Below are 15237 nucleotides of genomic sequence, written 5' to 3' on the forward strand. Positions count from 1 at the left end.
AAACCCTGATGATGGGTAAAGAAGGATTGAGAGTGAGAACTGGTCATTAGACTTAGCAACAGGGAAGTCTTTGATGACCAAGATAAGAGCAATTTTGGTGGTGAAGTGGAGGAAAGAACCTAACTGGAGTGAAATGAAAATATTTAATGAACATCTACTTAATGAACCCCTTACAGGCTGAAACTATAGGTTTTGTTCACTGCTATATCCTATCAGTCAGGCAGAGAGTGAGTTCTCCCTTACTCTGCCTTCTGTTCTATTTAGAGCTCCAACAAATCGCCTAAGGCCCACTCACATAAGGGAGAGTAATCTGCTTTACCAAGTCTGCTGATTCAACCTGTTGATCTCATCCAGAAACACTCTCAGAGACACAATCAGAATAAGGTTTAATAAATGGACACCCCATGTCAGTCAAGGTGACACATAAAATCAGTCATCACAAGAACCATTTGCTTTTTTTGTGATTATTGATACGGTTGCCTTTAAATCTACCATTTGGTATTTTTATTCCATTCTCCCATCAATTCTTTCTTTTCTTTTTCCTTTTTATTTGCCTTCTTTGAATTCATTGGACATTTTTTTCTGTGATTTTATTTTATCTCCCTTGTTGACATGTTAGGTGACGCTTAGTTGTGTTTTTTAATTGGTTTCCTTAGGATTTATACAGTGGTCCTCAAATAGGCAGCTTTCCCTCCCAGAGGATTTTTAGCAATGTGTGGAGATATTTTTCACAAAACTGGGTCAATGCTACTGGCATCTGGTGGGTGGAAGCTGGATTGCTGCAATAATCTTAAAATGCAAAGGACATTCCCAAGCAAAAGTTATCTAACCTAAAATGTGAATAGTGATGAAGTTAAGAAATTCTGGTTTATATTATAATTCTTTACATTTCTACAGTTTGCATTCAAATAATATATTACTTCACAGATAGTACAAATACTTTACAATGTATACTTCCATTTTCCCCTCCCACTGTTTGTATTACAGTTGTCCTATGTTTTATTTCTACATGTTACAAACCCCACAATAAATTATTTTTGCTTTAAAGAGTCAGCTGCTTTTAAAAGATTTTTCAAAAATAAGTCCTCTATATTCTACCACATACACAATTACAACCCCTGTGTCTCTTCATTCTTCTGTGTAGATCTAGATTTCCATCTGGTATCATTTTCCTTCTGCCCAGAAGACTTCTTCAGCATTTCTTACAGTACAGGACTGCTGCTGATGAACTTTTTCAGTTTGTGTGTGTGTGAAACAGTCTTTATTTCACCTTTTGTCTTTGAAAGATATTTTTGCTGAGCATACAGTTCTATATGGACACATTTTTTAATATTTTTAAAATGTTCCTCCACTGCCATTTTTTGTGCACTGATAAGAAAACATTTTTGGAGAAGAAAACATTCTTCTCATTGATAGTCTTACATAATGTTTTTGTTTTTTTTTTTTTTATTTCTCTAGATATGGTGTAAATTTTCTCTTTACCACTGATTTTGAGAAATTTGAGTACAATGTGCCTTGGTGTGGTTTTCTTCATGGTTTGGGATTTTGAAGTTATTAGATCTATTAGTTTATAGTTTTCATCAAATTTGGAAAATGTTCAAACTATTATTTGTTCAAACAAATATTTGTTCTGTCCCCTCTCTTCTTTCTCTCCTTTGGTGTCGCTAGTACATATATATTTGGCCGATTGAAGTTACTCACTGATGCTTGGGTGTTTTCTTGTTTCATTGCATACGTTCTATTTTGATGTTTCTGAGTTTACCATTTTTTTTATCTGCAATGTCTGATCTGCTTAATCCCATCCAGTATATTTTTTCTTTCAAACACTGTACTTTTCATCTCTAAAAGTTTGATTTGGCATTGTTTTTTGTATCTGCCATGTCTTTACTTAACATGAACATCCTTAGCTTTTTGAACATAAGAAATACAGTTATAAAAAGTATTTTACTGTCATTTCCTGCTATTACAAACATTTATGTCAGTTCTGTGTACATTTTGAGGCAATGATTTTTCTCCTCATATGTATCTTTTTTTTTTTTTGCTACTTTTTATTACTGGTATTTTTAAAATTAGATTCCAGTCATTGTGAATTTTACCTTGTTGAATATTGGATATTTTTCTATTCTTGTAAATATCCTTGAGCTTTATTTTGAGTTGTGGCTAACTAATACTGAAACAATTTGATCCTTTCAAGGCTTGCCTCTAAGGTTTATTAAGACTAGAGCAGAATAGTTTGGAAGCATAATTACGCTAATATTATTAAGGCTATTTTTGAGTACTCTACCCAGTTCCTTGTTTATTACAGATTGTTTGTTTGTTTGTTCTGACTGGTGGTAAGATGAATTATTCCTGGCGTTGTGTGAGCCTGGCAAGTTTTCCCTCTGATCTTTTCCAGTTATTCCTTCCGTGCTTTGTGTAGTTTCCTCATACACATGCCCTCTTCACTATGTGGCAAAACAGATTGTTAGTGTGTTGAAGTAATTCATATAAGATTCCTAATGACAAAATAATTGGCTTTGATCAGAAGGGTAGAGGTATTGTAATATAATTTATGTCGTGTCCTTTAAAGAAAAAATGTAAATAATAGTGATGAAACTAATATTTAGTGACTTTATTTTTTTCAGTACTTGATTCCCTCCTTTTTTTTTTTATTATATGAATTTGTCAAATTAGTTTCCATACAACACCCAGTGCTCATCCCAAAAGATGCCCTTTTCAATGCCCATCACCTACCCTCCCCTCCCCTCCCTTCCACCCCCATCAACCCTCAGTTTGTTCTCAGTTTTTTAGAGTCTCTTATGCTTTGGCTCTCTCTCCCACTCTAACCTCTTTTTTTTCTTTTTTTTTTTCCTTCCCCTCCCCCATGGGTTTCTGTTAAGTTTCTCAGGATCCACATAAGAGTGAAAACATATGGTATCTGTCTTTCTCTGTATGGCTTACTTCACTTAGCATAACACTCTCCAGTTCCATCCACGTTGCTACAAAGGGCCATATTTCATTCTTTGTCATTGCCAAGTAGTATTCCATTGTGTATATAAACCACAATTTCTTTATCCGTTCATCAGTTAATGGACATTTAGGCTTTTTCCACAATTTGGCTATTGTTGAGAGTGCTGCTAAAAACATTGGGGTACAGTGCCCCTATGCATCAGTACTCATGTATCCCTTGGGTCAATTCCTAGCAGTGCTACTGCTGGGTCATAGAGTAGACCTATTTTTAATTTTTTGAGGAACCTCCACACTGTTTTCCAGATCGGCTGCACCAGTTTGCATTCCCACCAACAGTGCAAGAGGGTTCCTGTTTCTCCACATCCTCGCCAGCATCTATAGTCTCCTGGTTTGTTCATTTTGGCCACTCTGACTGGCGTGGGGTGATATCTGAGTGTGGTTTTGATTTGTATTTCCCTGATGAGGAGCGACATTGAGCATCTTTTCATGTGCCTGTTGGCCATCTGGATGTCTTCTTTAGAGAAGTGTCTATTCATGTTTTCTGCCCATTTCTTCACTGGATTGTTTTTTGGGTGTGGAGTTTGGTGAGCTCTTTATAGATTTTGGATACTAGCCCTTTATCTGATAGGTCATTTGCAAATATCTTTTCCCATTCCGTTGGTTGCCTTTTAGTTTTGTTGGTTGTTTCCTTTGCTGTGCAGAAGCTTTATATCTTCAAGAGGTCCCAATAGTTCATTTTGCTTTTAATTCCCTTGCTTTGGGGATGTGTCAAGAAATTGCTGTGGCTGAGGTTAGAGAGGGCTTTTCCTGCTTTCTCCTCTAGTGTTTTGATGGTTTCCTGTCTCACATTCAAGTCCTTTATCCGTTTTGAGTTAATTTTTCTGAATGGTGTAAGAAAGTGGTCTAGTTTCAATCTTCTGCATGTTGCTGTCCAATTCTCCCAGCACCATTTGTTAAAAAGACTGTCTTTTTTCCATTGAATATTCTTTCCTGCTTTGTCAAAGATTAGTTGGCCATACTTTTGTGGGTCTAGTTCTGGGGTTTCTATTCTATTCCATTGGTCTATGTGTCTGTTTTTGTGCCAATACCATGCTGTCTTGATGATTACAGCTTCGTAGTAGAGGCTAAAGTCTGGGATTGTGATGCCTCCTGCTTTGGTCTTCTTCTTCAAAATTACTTTGGCTATTCGGGGCCTTTTGTGGTTCCATATGAATTTTAGAATTCCTTGTTCTAGCTTCGAGAATACTGGTGCAATTTTGATTGGGATTGCATTGAATGTGTAGATAGCTTCGGGTAGTATTGACATTTTAACAGTATTTATTCTTCCAGCCCATGAGCACGGAATGTTTTTCCATTTCTTTATATCTTCTTCAATTTCTTTCATAAGCTTTCTATAGTTTTCAGGATACAGATCTTGTACATCTTCGGTTAGGTTTATTCCTAGGTATTTTATGCTTCTTGGTGCAATTGTGAATGGGATCAGTTTCTTTATTTGTCTTTCTTTTGCTTCATTATTAGTGTATAAGAATGCAACTGGTTTCTGTACATTGATTTTGTATCCTGCGACTTTGCTGAAATCATGTATCAGTTCTAGCAGACTTTTGGTGGAGTCTATCAGATTTTCCATGTATAATATCATGTCATCTGCAAAAAGTGAAAGCTTGACTTCATCTTTGCCCATTTTGATGCCTTTGATTTCCTTTTGTTGTCTGATTGCTGATGCTAGAACTTCCAACACTATGTTAAACAACAACGGTGAGCATGGACCTCCCTGTCGTGTTCCTGATCTCAGGGGGAAAGCTCTCAGTTTTTCCCCATTGAGGATGATATTCGCTGTGGGCTTTTCATAACTGGCTTTTATGATGTTTAAGTATGTTCCTCCTATCCCGACTTTCATGAGGGCTTTTATTAAGAAAGCATGCTGAATTTTGTCAAATGCTTTTTTCTGCATCGATTGACAGGATCATATGGTTCTTATCTTTTATTAATGTGATGTATCATGTTGATTCATTTGCAAATGTTGAACCAGCCCTGCATCCCAGGAATGAATCCCACTTGATCATGGTGAATAATTCTTTTTATACGCTGTTGAATTTGATTTGCTAGTATCTTACTGAGAATTTTTGCATCCATATTCATCAGAATATTGGCCTGTAGTTCTCTTTTTTTTTTACTGGGTCTCTGTCTGGTTTAGGAATCAAAGTAATACTGGCTTCATAGAATGAGTCTGGAAGTTTTCCTTCCCTTACTATTTTTTGGAATAGCTTGAGAAGGATGGGTATTATCTCTGCTTTAAATGTCTGGTAGAACTCCCCAGGGAAGCCATCTGGTCCTGGACTCTTATTTGTTGGGAGGTTTTTGATAACTGATTCAATTTCTTTGCCAGTTATGGGTCTGTTCAAGTTTTCTATTTCCTCCTGTTTGAGTTTTGGAAGTGTGTGGGTGTTTAGGAATTTGTGCATTTCTTCCAGGTTGTCCAGTTTGTTGGCATATAATTTTTCATAGTATTCCCTGATAACTGCTTGTATCTCTGAGGGATTGGTTGTAATAATTCCATTTCCATTAATGATTGTATCTATTAGGGTCATCTTCCTTTTCTTTTTGAGAAGCCTAACTAGAGGTTTATCAATTTTGTTTATTTTTTCAAAAAACCAACTCTTGGTTTCATTGATCTGCTCTACAGTTTTTTTTAGATTGTATATTGTTTATATCTGCTCTGATCTTTATTATTTCTCCTCTTCTGCTTGGTTTGGGGTGTCTTTGCTGCTCTGCTTCTATTTCCTTTAGGTGTGCTGTTAGATTTTGTATTTGGGATTTTTCTTGTTTCTTGAGATAGGCCTGGATTGCAATGTATTTTCCTCTCAGGACTTCCTTGGCTGCATCCCAAAGCGTTTGGATTGTTGTATTTTCATTTTCGTTTGTTTCCATATATTTTTTTAATTTCTTCTCTAATTGCCTGGTTGACCCATTCATTCTTTAGTAGGGTGTTCTTTAACCTCCATGCTTTTGGAGGTTTTCCAGACTTTTTCCTGTGGTTGATTTCAAGCTTCATAGCATTGTGGTCTGAAAGTATGCATGGTATGATCTCAATTCTTGTATACTTATGAAGGGCTGTTTTGTGACCCAGTATGTGATCTATCTTGGAGAAAGTTCCATGTGCACTTGAGAAGAAAGTATATTCTGTTGCTCTGGGATGCAGAGTTCTAAATATATCTGTCAAGTCCATCTGATCCAATGTATCATTCAGGGCCCTTGTTTCTTTATTGACCGTGTGTCTAGATGATCTATCCATTTCTGTAAGTGGGGTGTTAAAGTCCCCTGCAATTACCACATTCTTATCAATAAGGTTGCTTATGTTTGTGAGTAATTGTTTTATATATTTTGGGCTCCCGTATTTGGCGCATAGACATTTATAATTGTTAGTTCTTCTTGATGGATAGACCCTGTAATTATTATATAATGCCCTTCTTCATCTCTTGTTACAGCCTTTAATTTAAAGTCTAGTTTGTCTGATATAAGTATGGCTACTCCAGCTTTCTTTTGACTTCCAGTAGCATGACAGATATTTCTCCATCCCCTCACTTTCAATCTGAAGGTGTCCTCAGGTCTAAACTGAGTCTCTTGTAGACAGCAAATAGATGGGTCTTGTTTTTTTATCCATTCTGATACCCTATGTCTTTTGGTTGGCGCATTTAGTCCATTTACATTCAGTGTTATTATAGAAAGATACGGGTTTAGAGTCATTGTGATGTCCGTAGGTTTCATGCTTGTAGCGATGTCTCTGGTACTTTGTCTCACAGGATCCCCCTGAGGTTCTCTTGTAGGGCTGGTTTCGTGGTGACGAATTCCTTCAGTTTTTGTTTGTTTGGGAAGACTTTTATCTCTCCTTCTATTCTAGATGACAGATTTGCTGGGTAAAGGATTCTCGGCTGCATATTTTTTCTGTTCATCACATTGAAGATTTCCTGCCATTCCTTTCTGGCCTGCCAAGTTTCAGTAGAGAGATCGGTCACGAGTCTTATAGGTCTCCCTTTATATGTTAGAGCGTGTTTATCCCTAGTTGCTTTCAGAATTTTCTCTTTATTCTTGTATTTTGCCAGTTTCACTATGATATGTCGTGCAGAAGATCGATTCAAGTTACGTCTGAAGGGAGTTCTCTGTGCCTCTTGGATTTCAATGCCTTTTTCCTTCCCCAGATCAGGGAAGTTCTCAGCTGTTATTTCTTCAAGTACACCTTCAGCACCTTTCCCTCTCTCTTCCTCCTCTGGAATACCAATTATGCGTAGATTATTTCTCTTTAGTGCATCACTTAGTTCTCTAATTTTCCCCTCATACTCCTGGATTTTTTATCTTTCTTTTTCTCAGCTTCTTCTTTTTCCATAATTTTATCTTCTAGTTCACCTATTCTCTCCTCTGCCTCTTCAATCCGAGCCGTTGTCGTCTCCATTTTATTTTGCAGCTCATTAATAGCATTTTTTAGTTCCTCCTGGCTGTTCCTTAGTCCCTTGATCTCTGTAGCAATAGATTCTCTGCTGTCCTTTATACTGTTTTCAAGTCCAGCGATTAGTTTTATGACTATTATTCTAAATTCACTTTCTGTTATAGTGTTTAAATCATTTTTGATCCGTTCGTCAGCTGTCGTTATTTCCTGGAGTTTCTTTTGAGGGGAATTCTTCTGTTTCGTCATTTTGGATAGTCCCTGGAGTGGCGTGGAACTGTGGGGCACTTCCCCTGCCCTGTCTTGAATAACTTGCATTGGTGGGCATGGCCACAGTCAGACCTGATGTCTGCCCCCAGCCCACCGCTGGGGCCACAGTCAGACTGGTGTGTGCCTTCTCTTACCCTCTCCTAGGGGCGGGATTCACTGTAGGGTGGCGTGGCCCGTCTGGGCTACTTGCACACTGCCAGGCTTATAGCACTGGGGACCTGGCGTATTAGCTTGGGTGGATCGGCAAGGTGCACAGGGGCAGGAGGGGTAGGCTCAGCTCGCTTTTCCTTCAGAGGTCCGCTTCGGGAGGGGCCCTGCGGCACCCGGAGGGAGTCAGACCTGGAGGGATGGATCCATAGAAGCACAACGTTGGGTGTTTGTGCGGTGCAAGCAAGTTCCCTGGAAGGAACTGGTCCCCTTTGGGATTTTGGCTGGGGGATGGGCGAGGGAGATGGCACTGGCGAGTGCCTTTGTTCCCTGCCAAGCTGTACTCTGTCGTCCGGGGCCCAATGACTCTCCCTCCCGTTGTCCTCCACCTCTCCCGCTCTCTGAGCAGATCTGTTAACTTACAGCCTTCCAGATGTTAAGTCCTGCTCGCTGTCCAAACACACTCCCTCCGGCCCCTCTGCTTTTGCAAGCCAGAGGGGGGCTCTGCTTTGCCGGCGGGCTGCCTGTCCACCCTAGCTCCCTCCCGCTAGTCGTGTAGCGCGCACTGCCTCTCCGCCCTTCCTACCCTCTTCCGTGGACCTCTCGCCTACGCTTGACTCTGGAGAATCCGTTCTGCTAGTCTTCTGGTGATTTTCTGGGTTATTTAGGCAGGTGTGGGTGGAATCTAAGTTATCCGCAGGTCGCGGTGAGCCCAGCGTCCTCCTACGCCACCATCCTAGTGACTTTATTTTTAAACTTAAATTAGGCTAAGGAGTTCAGATTTTGTTATATTTTATTGTTTACTACAGTCCATACTCTTTACAGTGAAGTCACATACCTTTGTATTCCTCTGCAGTTTTCCCTTTCATAATGTCGCTTGAAAGAACTATGTGTCAGTGTATATAAATGATGATCTTGTGGAGAGCAATGGGCTTTATTTCACATACAATACTTAGACTTTAATGTAGTATATAGTAATACTTAAGGTTCTTGACTGGTATTTTGATAGCATAAATACTCAGTGGTATGCTATGCAAAGACATATGCTACTCTATTCATAATTTCATAATTGATAGGTCCTAGATGAATTTTTATTTAAACCCTATAGGTAGTATAGAAATCTTTGTCTAATGTTAGACTGCTTTGATGCAGAAAGTAAAATAATATTAGAGCTTTTCAGATCTTTCTATATATTATCACTGATTTTCAATACTTGCTACTGACAAAGGAAATTTTACTCTACATTTAGAAATTAAGAATGATTTCTCACTTCCAAAATGTCAATAAATTCGTTGAAAGTATATATACAAGTATGTGGGCATGTCTGTGTTTGTATTTTCATTCCTAGACAGTAAAATTAGGAAAATAAATTTGTCACTCAGTTAAAGAACTAATTTATTTTATTTTTAGATCTTATTACTTTTAGTCTGTTATGAAGCTTCCTGTTAATTTAGAAAGTGGTAATAGAAAGTATATGCTTCACAATACTTTGTTATGAGACATTTTGGACATTTTTCAAAAACCATCTTATCGGGGCGCCTGGGTGGCGCAGTTGGTTAGGCGTCCGACTTCAGCCAGGTCACGATCTCGCGGTCCGCGAGTTCGAGCCCCGCGTCGGGCTCTGGGCTGATGGCTCAGAGCCTGGAGCCTGTTTCCGATTCTGTGTCTCCCTCTCTCTCTGCCCCTCCCCCGTTCATGCTCTGTCTCTCTCTGTCCCAAAAATGAATAAACGTTGAAAAAAAAAAAATTTAAAAAAAAAAAAAAAAAAAAAAAAAAAAACCATCTTATCAATTCTTGAAAATACTAAGAGTAAATCCACACTGATAAAGAACATTAAAATCCCAAAAATATTTTTGTACAACCTGAAAGTTCATCCTTGGGATTAGCATGAAAGTATTGTGTTTGGGTTAGTCAGTGTCTTGAGTATTTCCTTTGATGAAATGAAGACATTCTGTGTAATAATCCTTGGTGAAAGGGACATCTGTAACATTTGTAATAGATGATATTATTTAATAGAGTATTTGTGGTAATAATTATAATTATCAACATTTACTTTTATTTTAATCAATGGAGTAGACCAAAGTATAAAATATTTTTTACCATTCAGTTTAGTGGTAACCATTCTAATTATCTTTTATTTCCTCTTTATCTGTCCCCGGCATGGCACCCCTTTCCTCTTCTACCCATAGCTCTATGCCATCCCTTGGTTTCTCACCATGTTTACCCGTAAGTATAATTTTTCCTTTCCTTTTAATATTGTATTGACAAAAGGATAGCTCCTTTCTACCCCAGTATATTATAGCTATAGTCATATTAAATAGATTTAATTACATAACCATCCTTATATAATTCTAATGTAATAGAGTTGGGTAGAAAAAATTAAATTGTTTTCACTGCTGAATATCAAAAAGTGTAATATAGGATGAGTGTTATATAGTGATGTTTAGGATACCTACCTTACATGCCATGACATTCATAAAATCTCTGCCTTCTGTTAAAAAAGAAATTAACATTATAGTATTTACATAAAGATTTGGAAGGCAACTTTTACAACAAATTAGAGATCCTCTAATACTTTTGTTATTTCCAAACCTAGAATTCCTCTAGAAATCAAAAAGTATGTGTATGTGATACTTTAATCAGTTACAGGTATGAATACAGTGGACATTCTGCTTAAATATGTACATATGATAAATGGAATAACCATATTTAAAGTAGATTATGCATTGGCCTGGAAAAATATGCACAGTATCGTTAAATGTAAAAAAGAAAGTTGCAAAAAATAGAAAAAAAAATTTTACGTGAACTTAATAAAGCTATTATTTAGAGTGAATAATAGAAATGTAACAATACTGAATCTAAAACAATATGAAATTTCATGTAAGTAAATAAGCTTGTGAGAATCGTATAACAAGAAAATTCTATGAAGAAATATAATTAATGGAACAACTATACCAGGATTGATAAAGGTTAGAAAATGTCATCTATTTGACCAATCTGATTATTAATATTTAAAAATGCCTTAGGAAGCAATAAATATATACAATTTCATAAGTGTTTTGTGAAGCCAAACCAAAAATAGTTTTTATAAACATTTTATAAAACCAAATAAGCATTTTATAAAAACACTTTGGTAGTATTTGTTCTTAGTGGGGTTTTTTTAAATGTTTTTTTAATGTTTATTTATTTTTGAGAGAGACAGAGACAGAATGCGAGTGGGTTAGGGGCAGAGAGAGAGGGAAACACAGAATCCGAAGCAGGCTTCAGGCTCTGAGCTGTCAACACAGAGCCCGACTCAGGCCTCGAACTCACGAGCTGTGAGATCATGACCTGAGCCAAAGTTGGATGCTCAACCGACTGAGCCACCAACGCGCCCCAATATTTGTTCTTAGTTTTGACCATAAACCATTTGTAACATGTCTAGTAAAACAGCTTGTTATTGTTTTAATTTCTGTAATTTTGTCTTTTTATTTTATTTAATTGTATTCATATTTTGTTGTTTTACAGATGTATTTCCACTGCACAAAATTTTCCACCTCTGGGACACCTTACTCCTTGGGAACTCCTCTTTCCCATTCTGTATTGGAGTAGCAATCCTCCAGCAGCTTCGGGACCGGCTTTTGGCTAATGGCTTTAATGAGTGCATTCTTCTCTTCTCTGATTTACCAGGTATAGATATAAATAAATGGAATCCCTAAATGGAATTTAATTCTAAAATAATGAGAAGTCTTATAGCATTTTGCAAAAATAATCATCCAAACTTTCAGAATCTCTTCTTGAGCTTCAACTTCCTTCTCTGGATTCTCTCTCTCATGTAACCACATCTGCTCTTCCAGCACAGGTCCAAACCTGGGTCATATTAGATTGCTGTGGTTTAATTTTATGTCAGTGATGCCACCAAAAGGGTAAAAGAGCTGGGGGCAGTGACATATTTGCCTTTAATCTTAGGACACGCCTGTTAATCTTCAGCTGATAGAGAGTAAGTAAAGGCTACTTGTTTGAGAATCTGTGTTTACACAGAGATGTAATTCACATGGAACTTTGCTCTCCTATCTATAGCTCCTTAGTAACAATTTGACAGTTTGAGGAAAGGAAACACTGTCCCCTTTGGAGGGCAAATCACAAGCTATATATTATATTCACAAGTGAGGAGTTTGTAAATCTAGGTGTTAAATTTGCTAAGTGTGGATGTAGGGAATATGACTGTGGTCTAAACTTTGCTGCTGTGGCTGAAAAGATCAAAGTAATCTGGTCACCTAGGATATAGCAATCTGTGGAAGTAAAAAATGAAACTGTATTTTTGCAGAAACCAAAATTTTTTCAGGTAGAAAAATTCTACTGTCTTCAAACAGCATTTCATTGGCTCCAACCCTTTTCTGAGTTTATTGTTGTTCTCCACATTTTCAGGCAGACACAAGTAACTGCTGATAAGAAACACATTTAGTTATCTAAGAGTTAAATTTTCTTAAAAAACAAATGAAGAACAAAAGAAAGGTACCTTAAGATTACATATTTATTAAGCATACTCGAGGAAAAAGAAACTGCTACCTACCCTGATTTTTATCTTTAGCTGATGATCTATATCTGGTACTTCACCATCTCTCTGTTGTTGCAAGTCTTCATCCTTCTGGGAAAATAATAACAATTTAAAATTTATTTTTTTTTAATTTTTCCTTCCTTCTTTCCCCCAAATTGAAAGTACCACCATCATCTTTCTAACTTATCAAAGTTTAATTAAATTATTTTGTATATGAGGAAGTAGTAGTTCACTTCTTATATTATTTGTTTCTGGGCGAAAGATTCCTTTTGAAAATCGCACTACTTTTTTAATCTTTTGATGTTAAACGGTAACAAAGAAGCTAGTTTCACAAACTAGGAATACTGTCTGTACCTTGCATATATTTTGCTCTCATTTCCAACTTGCAAAAGTAAACAGAAGATGATTGATTATGATTAAAAGAATTTTTTCTGGTCAGTTCTAAAAAAGAAAAAAAATCACAAATGCTGATTGTGCATTTTGAAATCAAGCAAATTTAATGCCTTTCCAATTTCATACATAAATGTACCAGTTAAACACTTATGGAAGAATCTGTTGTCATATTGTATAGGCATGTTAATAGTAACTCTGGTTGTCCATGAAAATAAAATTATTATTTCTGAAATCAGAAAATAAGAATATGCTTGTTAGAACTGACTTATTAAAAAGGTAAACTCTACCGGGGCACCTGGGTGGCTCAGATCATGACCTCACGGTCCATGAGGTCTAGCCCCATGTCAGGCTCTGTGCTTACAGCTCAGATCCTGGAGCCTGCTTCAGATTCTGTGTCTCCCTCTCTCTCTGCCCCTCCTGACTGACTGACTCTCTCTCTCTCTCTCTCTCTCTCTCTCTCTTAGAAATACACATTAAAAAAATTGTTAAACTCTACCTACCTCTTAAAATAGGATGCATTCTATTGTTGTGAATTGCCTTGATCCTCAGTAGCATTATTCTAGTTCATCACTTGTTTGGCCAAGGTCTATAATTCCTGTTGGGGAAGAAAGAGGTTCTAATAAAAATATGACTTAAAAAAAAAAAAACAGAAAGGGTCCAGATGTAGGCTTTGTTCTAAAGTACACCTATGTTTTACTTTTAATCGAAGGACACTTATTTGGGATGTCTTTCCTAAACCTAAAGAGATCTCTTTTTTCACCATGTTGAGCTTCATAACTGTAGTTGATGCTTGAAGGAACTGGAAATAATCATGGGAAGTCTTAAAATGTGAATCCAGATTAATATACACACAAACACACAGAATGTGCCTTTTCTAAGCAAAGTATTATGTGACATAAGTTTGGCACATATTTGAAAGAAGCTTTTTAAGACTACAGAAAAAAGATAGACAAGATAACTCTATATTTCACTTTAATTCTTGAGACAGACTTTGTAGATAAAGACAGGATAGGATTAAACATTGATTTGAACTTACTAAATACGTTATACTTTACTGAAATCCCTATCAACTGAGTTTAAAAGCATAAGCAAACAACAAATTTAACTAAATTCTTTGCTGAAGCAGATTGCTAAATTCACAGTTCAGAACATCTATTTGATAGTAATATGATGGAAATACTACTCAGTTGGTATCCTTGTGAACAAAATAAGCTTGAATTTTTTTAAGTTGTCCTTTCTAGTTGTTTTTTTCTTTCAACAAAGAGACACCCAGTAGTCTAGTTGTTAAGAGCATGGCACGTGGAACTGGTCACCTAAGTTTCAGATCCTGGCTCTGCAGTCACAGCTGTGTGATCTTAGGGTCATGACTTAACCTTCTTGTTTCCTTACCTCTGATTATATGAGAATGATAATAGTACCTACCTCATAGGGTTGTTGTGTTAAATAAACCAGTATATCTAAACAACTTAGAGCAGTGACTGGCATAGAGAAAATGCAATGTAAGTGATTATTATTATTAGTTTTGCCATTATCATTATTATGCTTGTTTTCACTTTCCATTCTACCATGACATGCTTTCCTATTGATGGTATAAATGTAGCAATCACCCCATTTGGCTTTTTCTATAATTTTGTTTAATATGAAATTTATTGTCAAATTGGTTTCCATACAACACCCAGTGCTCATCCCAACAGGTGCCCTCCTCAATGCCCATCACCCACTTTCCCCTCCCTCCCACCCCCCATCAACCCTCAGTTTATTCTCAGTTTTTAAGAGTCTCTTATGGTTTGGCTCCCTCCCCCTCTAACTTTTTTTTCCCTTCCCCCCTTCCGTGGTTCTTGTACCCCAACGTTTATAGCAGCATTTTCAACAATAGCCAAATCATGGAAAGAGCCTAAATGTCTATAAACTGATGAATGGATAAAGAAACTGTGGTTTATATATACAATGCAATACTACTTGGCAATGAGAAAGAATGAAATATGGCCTTTTGTAGCAACGTGGATGGAACTGGAGAGTGTTATGCTAAGTGAAATAAGTCATACAGAGAAAGACAGATACCATAAATTAAAAAAAAAAATTTAACATTTATTCACTTTTGAGAGAGAGAGAGAGACAGAGTACAAGCAGGGGAGGGGCAGAGGGAGAGAAAGACACAAAATCCGAAGCAGGCTCCAGGCTCTGAGCTGTCAGCACAAAGCCCAACACAGGGCTCAAACCAATGAACCGTGAGATCATGACCTGAGCCAAAGTCAGATGCTTAACTGACTGAGCCACCCAGGCATCCCTTTATAAATTATTAAAGTAGATATCAGTCATATTGATTTCCTTGTTAGCTAAAACAATTGAGGAATTATCTAAGAAGTCAAGTAGACCTTCTATGTTGAGTGTATATTATGACTAAGAAGAATATTTCTTTTCATTGCTCAGAGACAGTGTAATGTAGTAGATAGCACAGACTTTGCAGTCAATACAGATAAGGATTTAAGTCCTAGCTCTACCA

At 37.0% G+C, this 15237-nt stretch overlaps 1 protein-coding gene across 3 annotated transcripts in view; it reads left to right on the forward strand.

Annotated features, from left to right (window-relative positions):
- The window catches only part of TBCK (TBC1 domain containing kinase), a 231502-nt gene that overhangs the window by 137523 nt on the left and 78742 nt on the right, over positions 1–15237 (forward strand). For all 3 annotated transcript variants that reach the window (XM_030313307.2, XM_030313304.1, XM_032592924.1), the window contains exons 21-22: positions 9994–10030; positions 11312–11473. In XM_030313307.2, the coding sequence (XP_030169167.1) occupies positions 9994–10030; positions 11312–11473 (199 nt within the window). The remainder of the gene's footprint in view (positions 1–9993; positions 10031–11311; positions 11474–15237) is intronic.

Source organism: Lynx canadensis, chromosome B1, assembly GCF_007474595.2.
Source record: "Lynx canadensis isolate LIC74 chromosome B1, mLynCan4.pri.v2, whole genome shotgun sequence".
Classification (NCBI taxonomy): Eukaryota; Metazoa; Chordata; class Mammalia; order Carnivora; family Felidae; genus Lynx; species Lynx canadensis.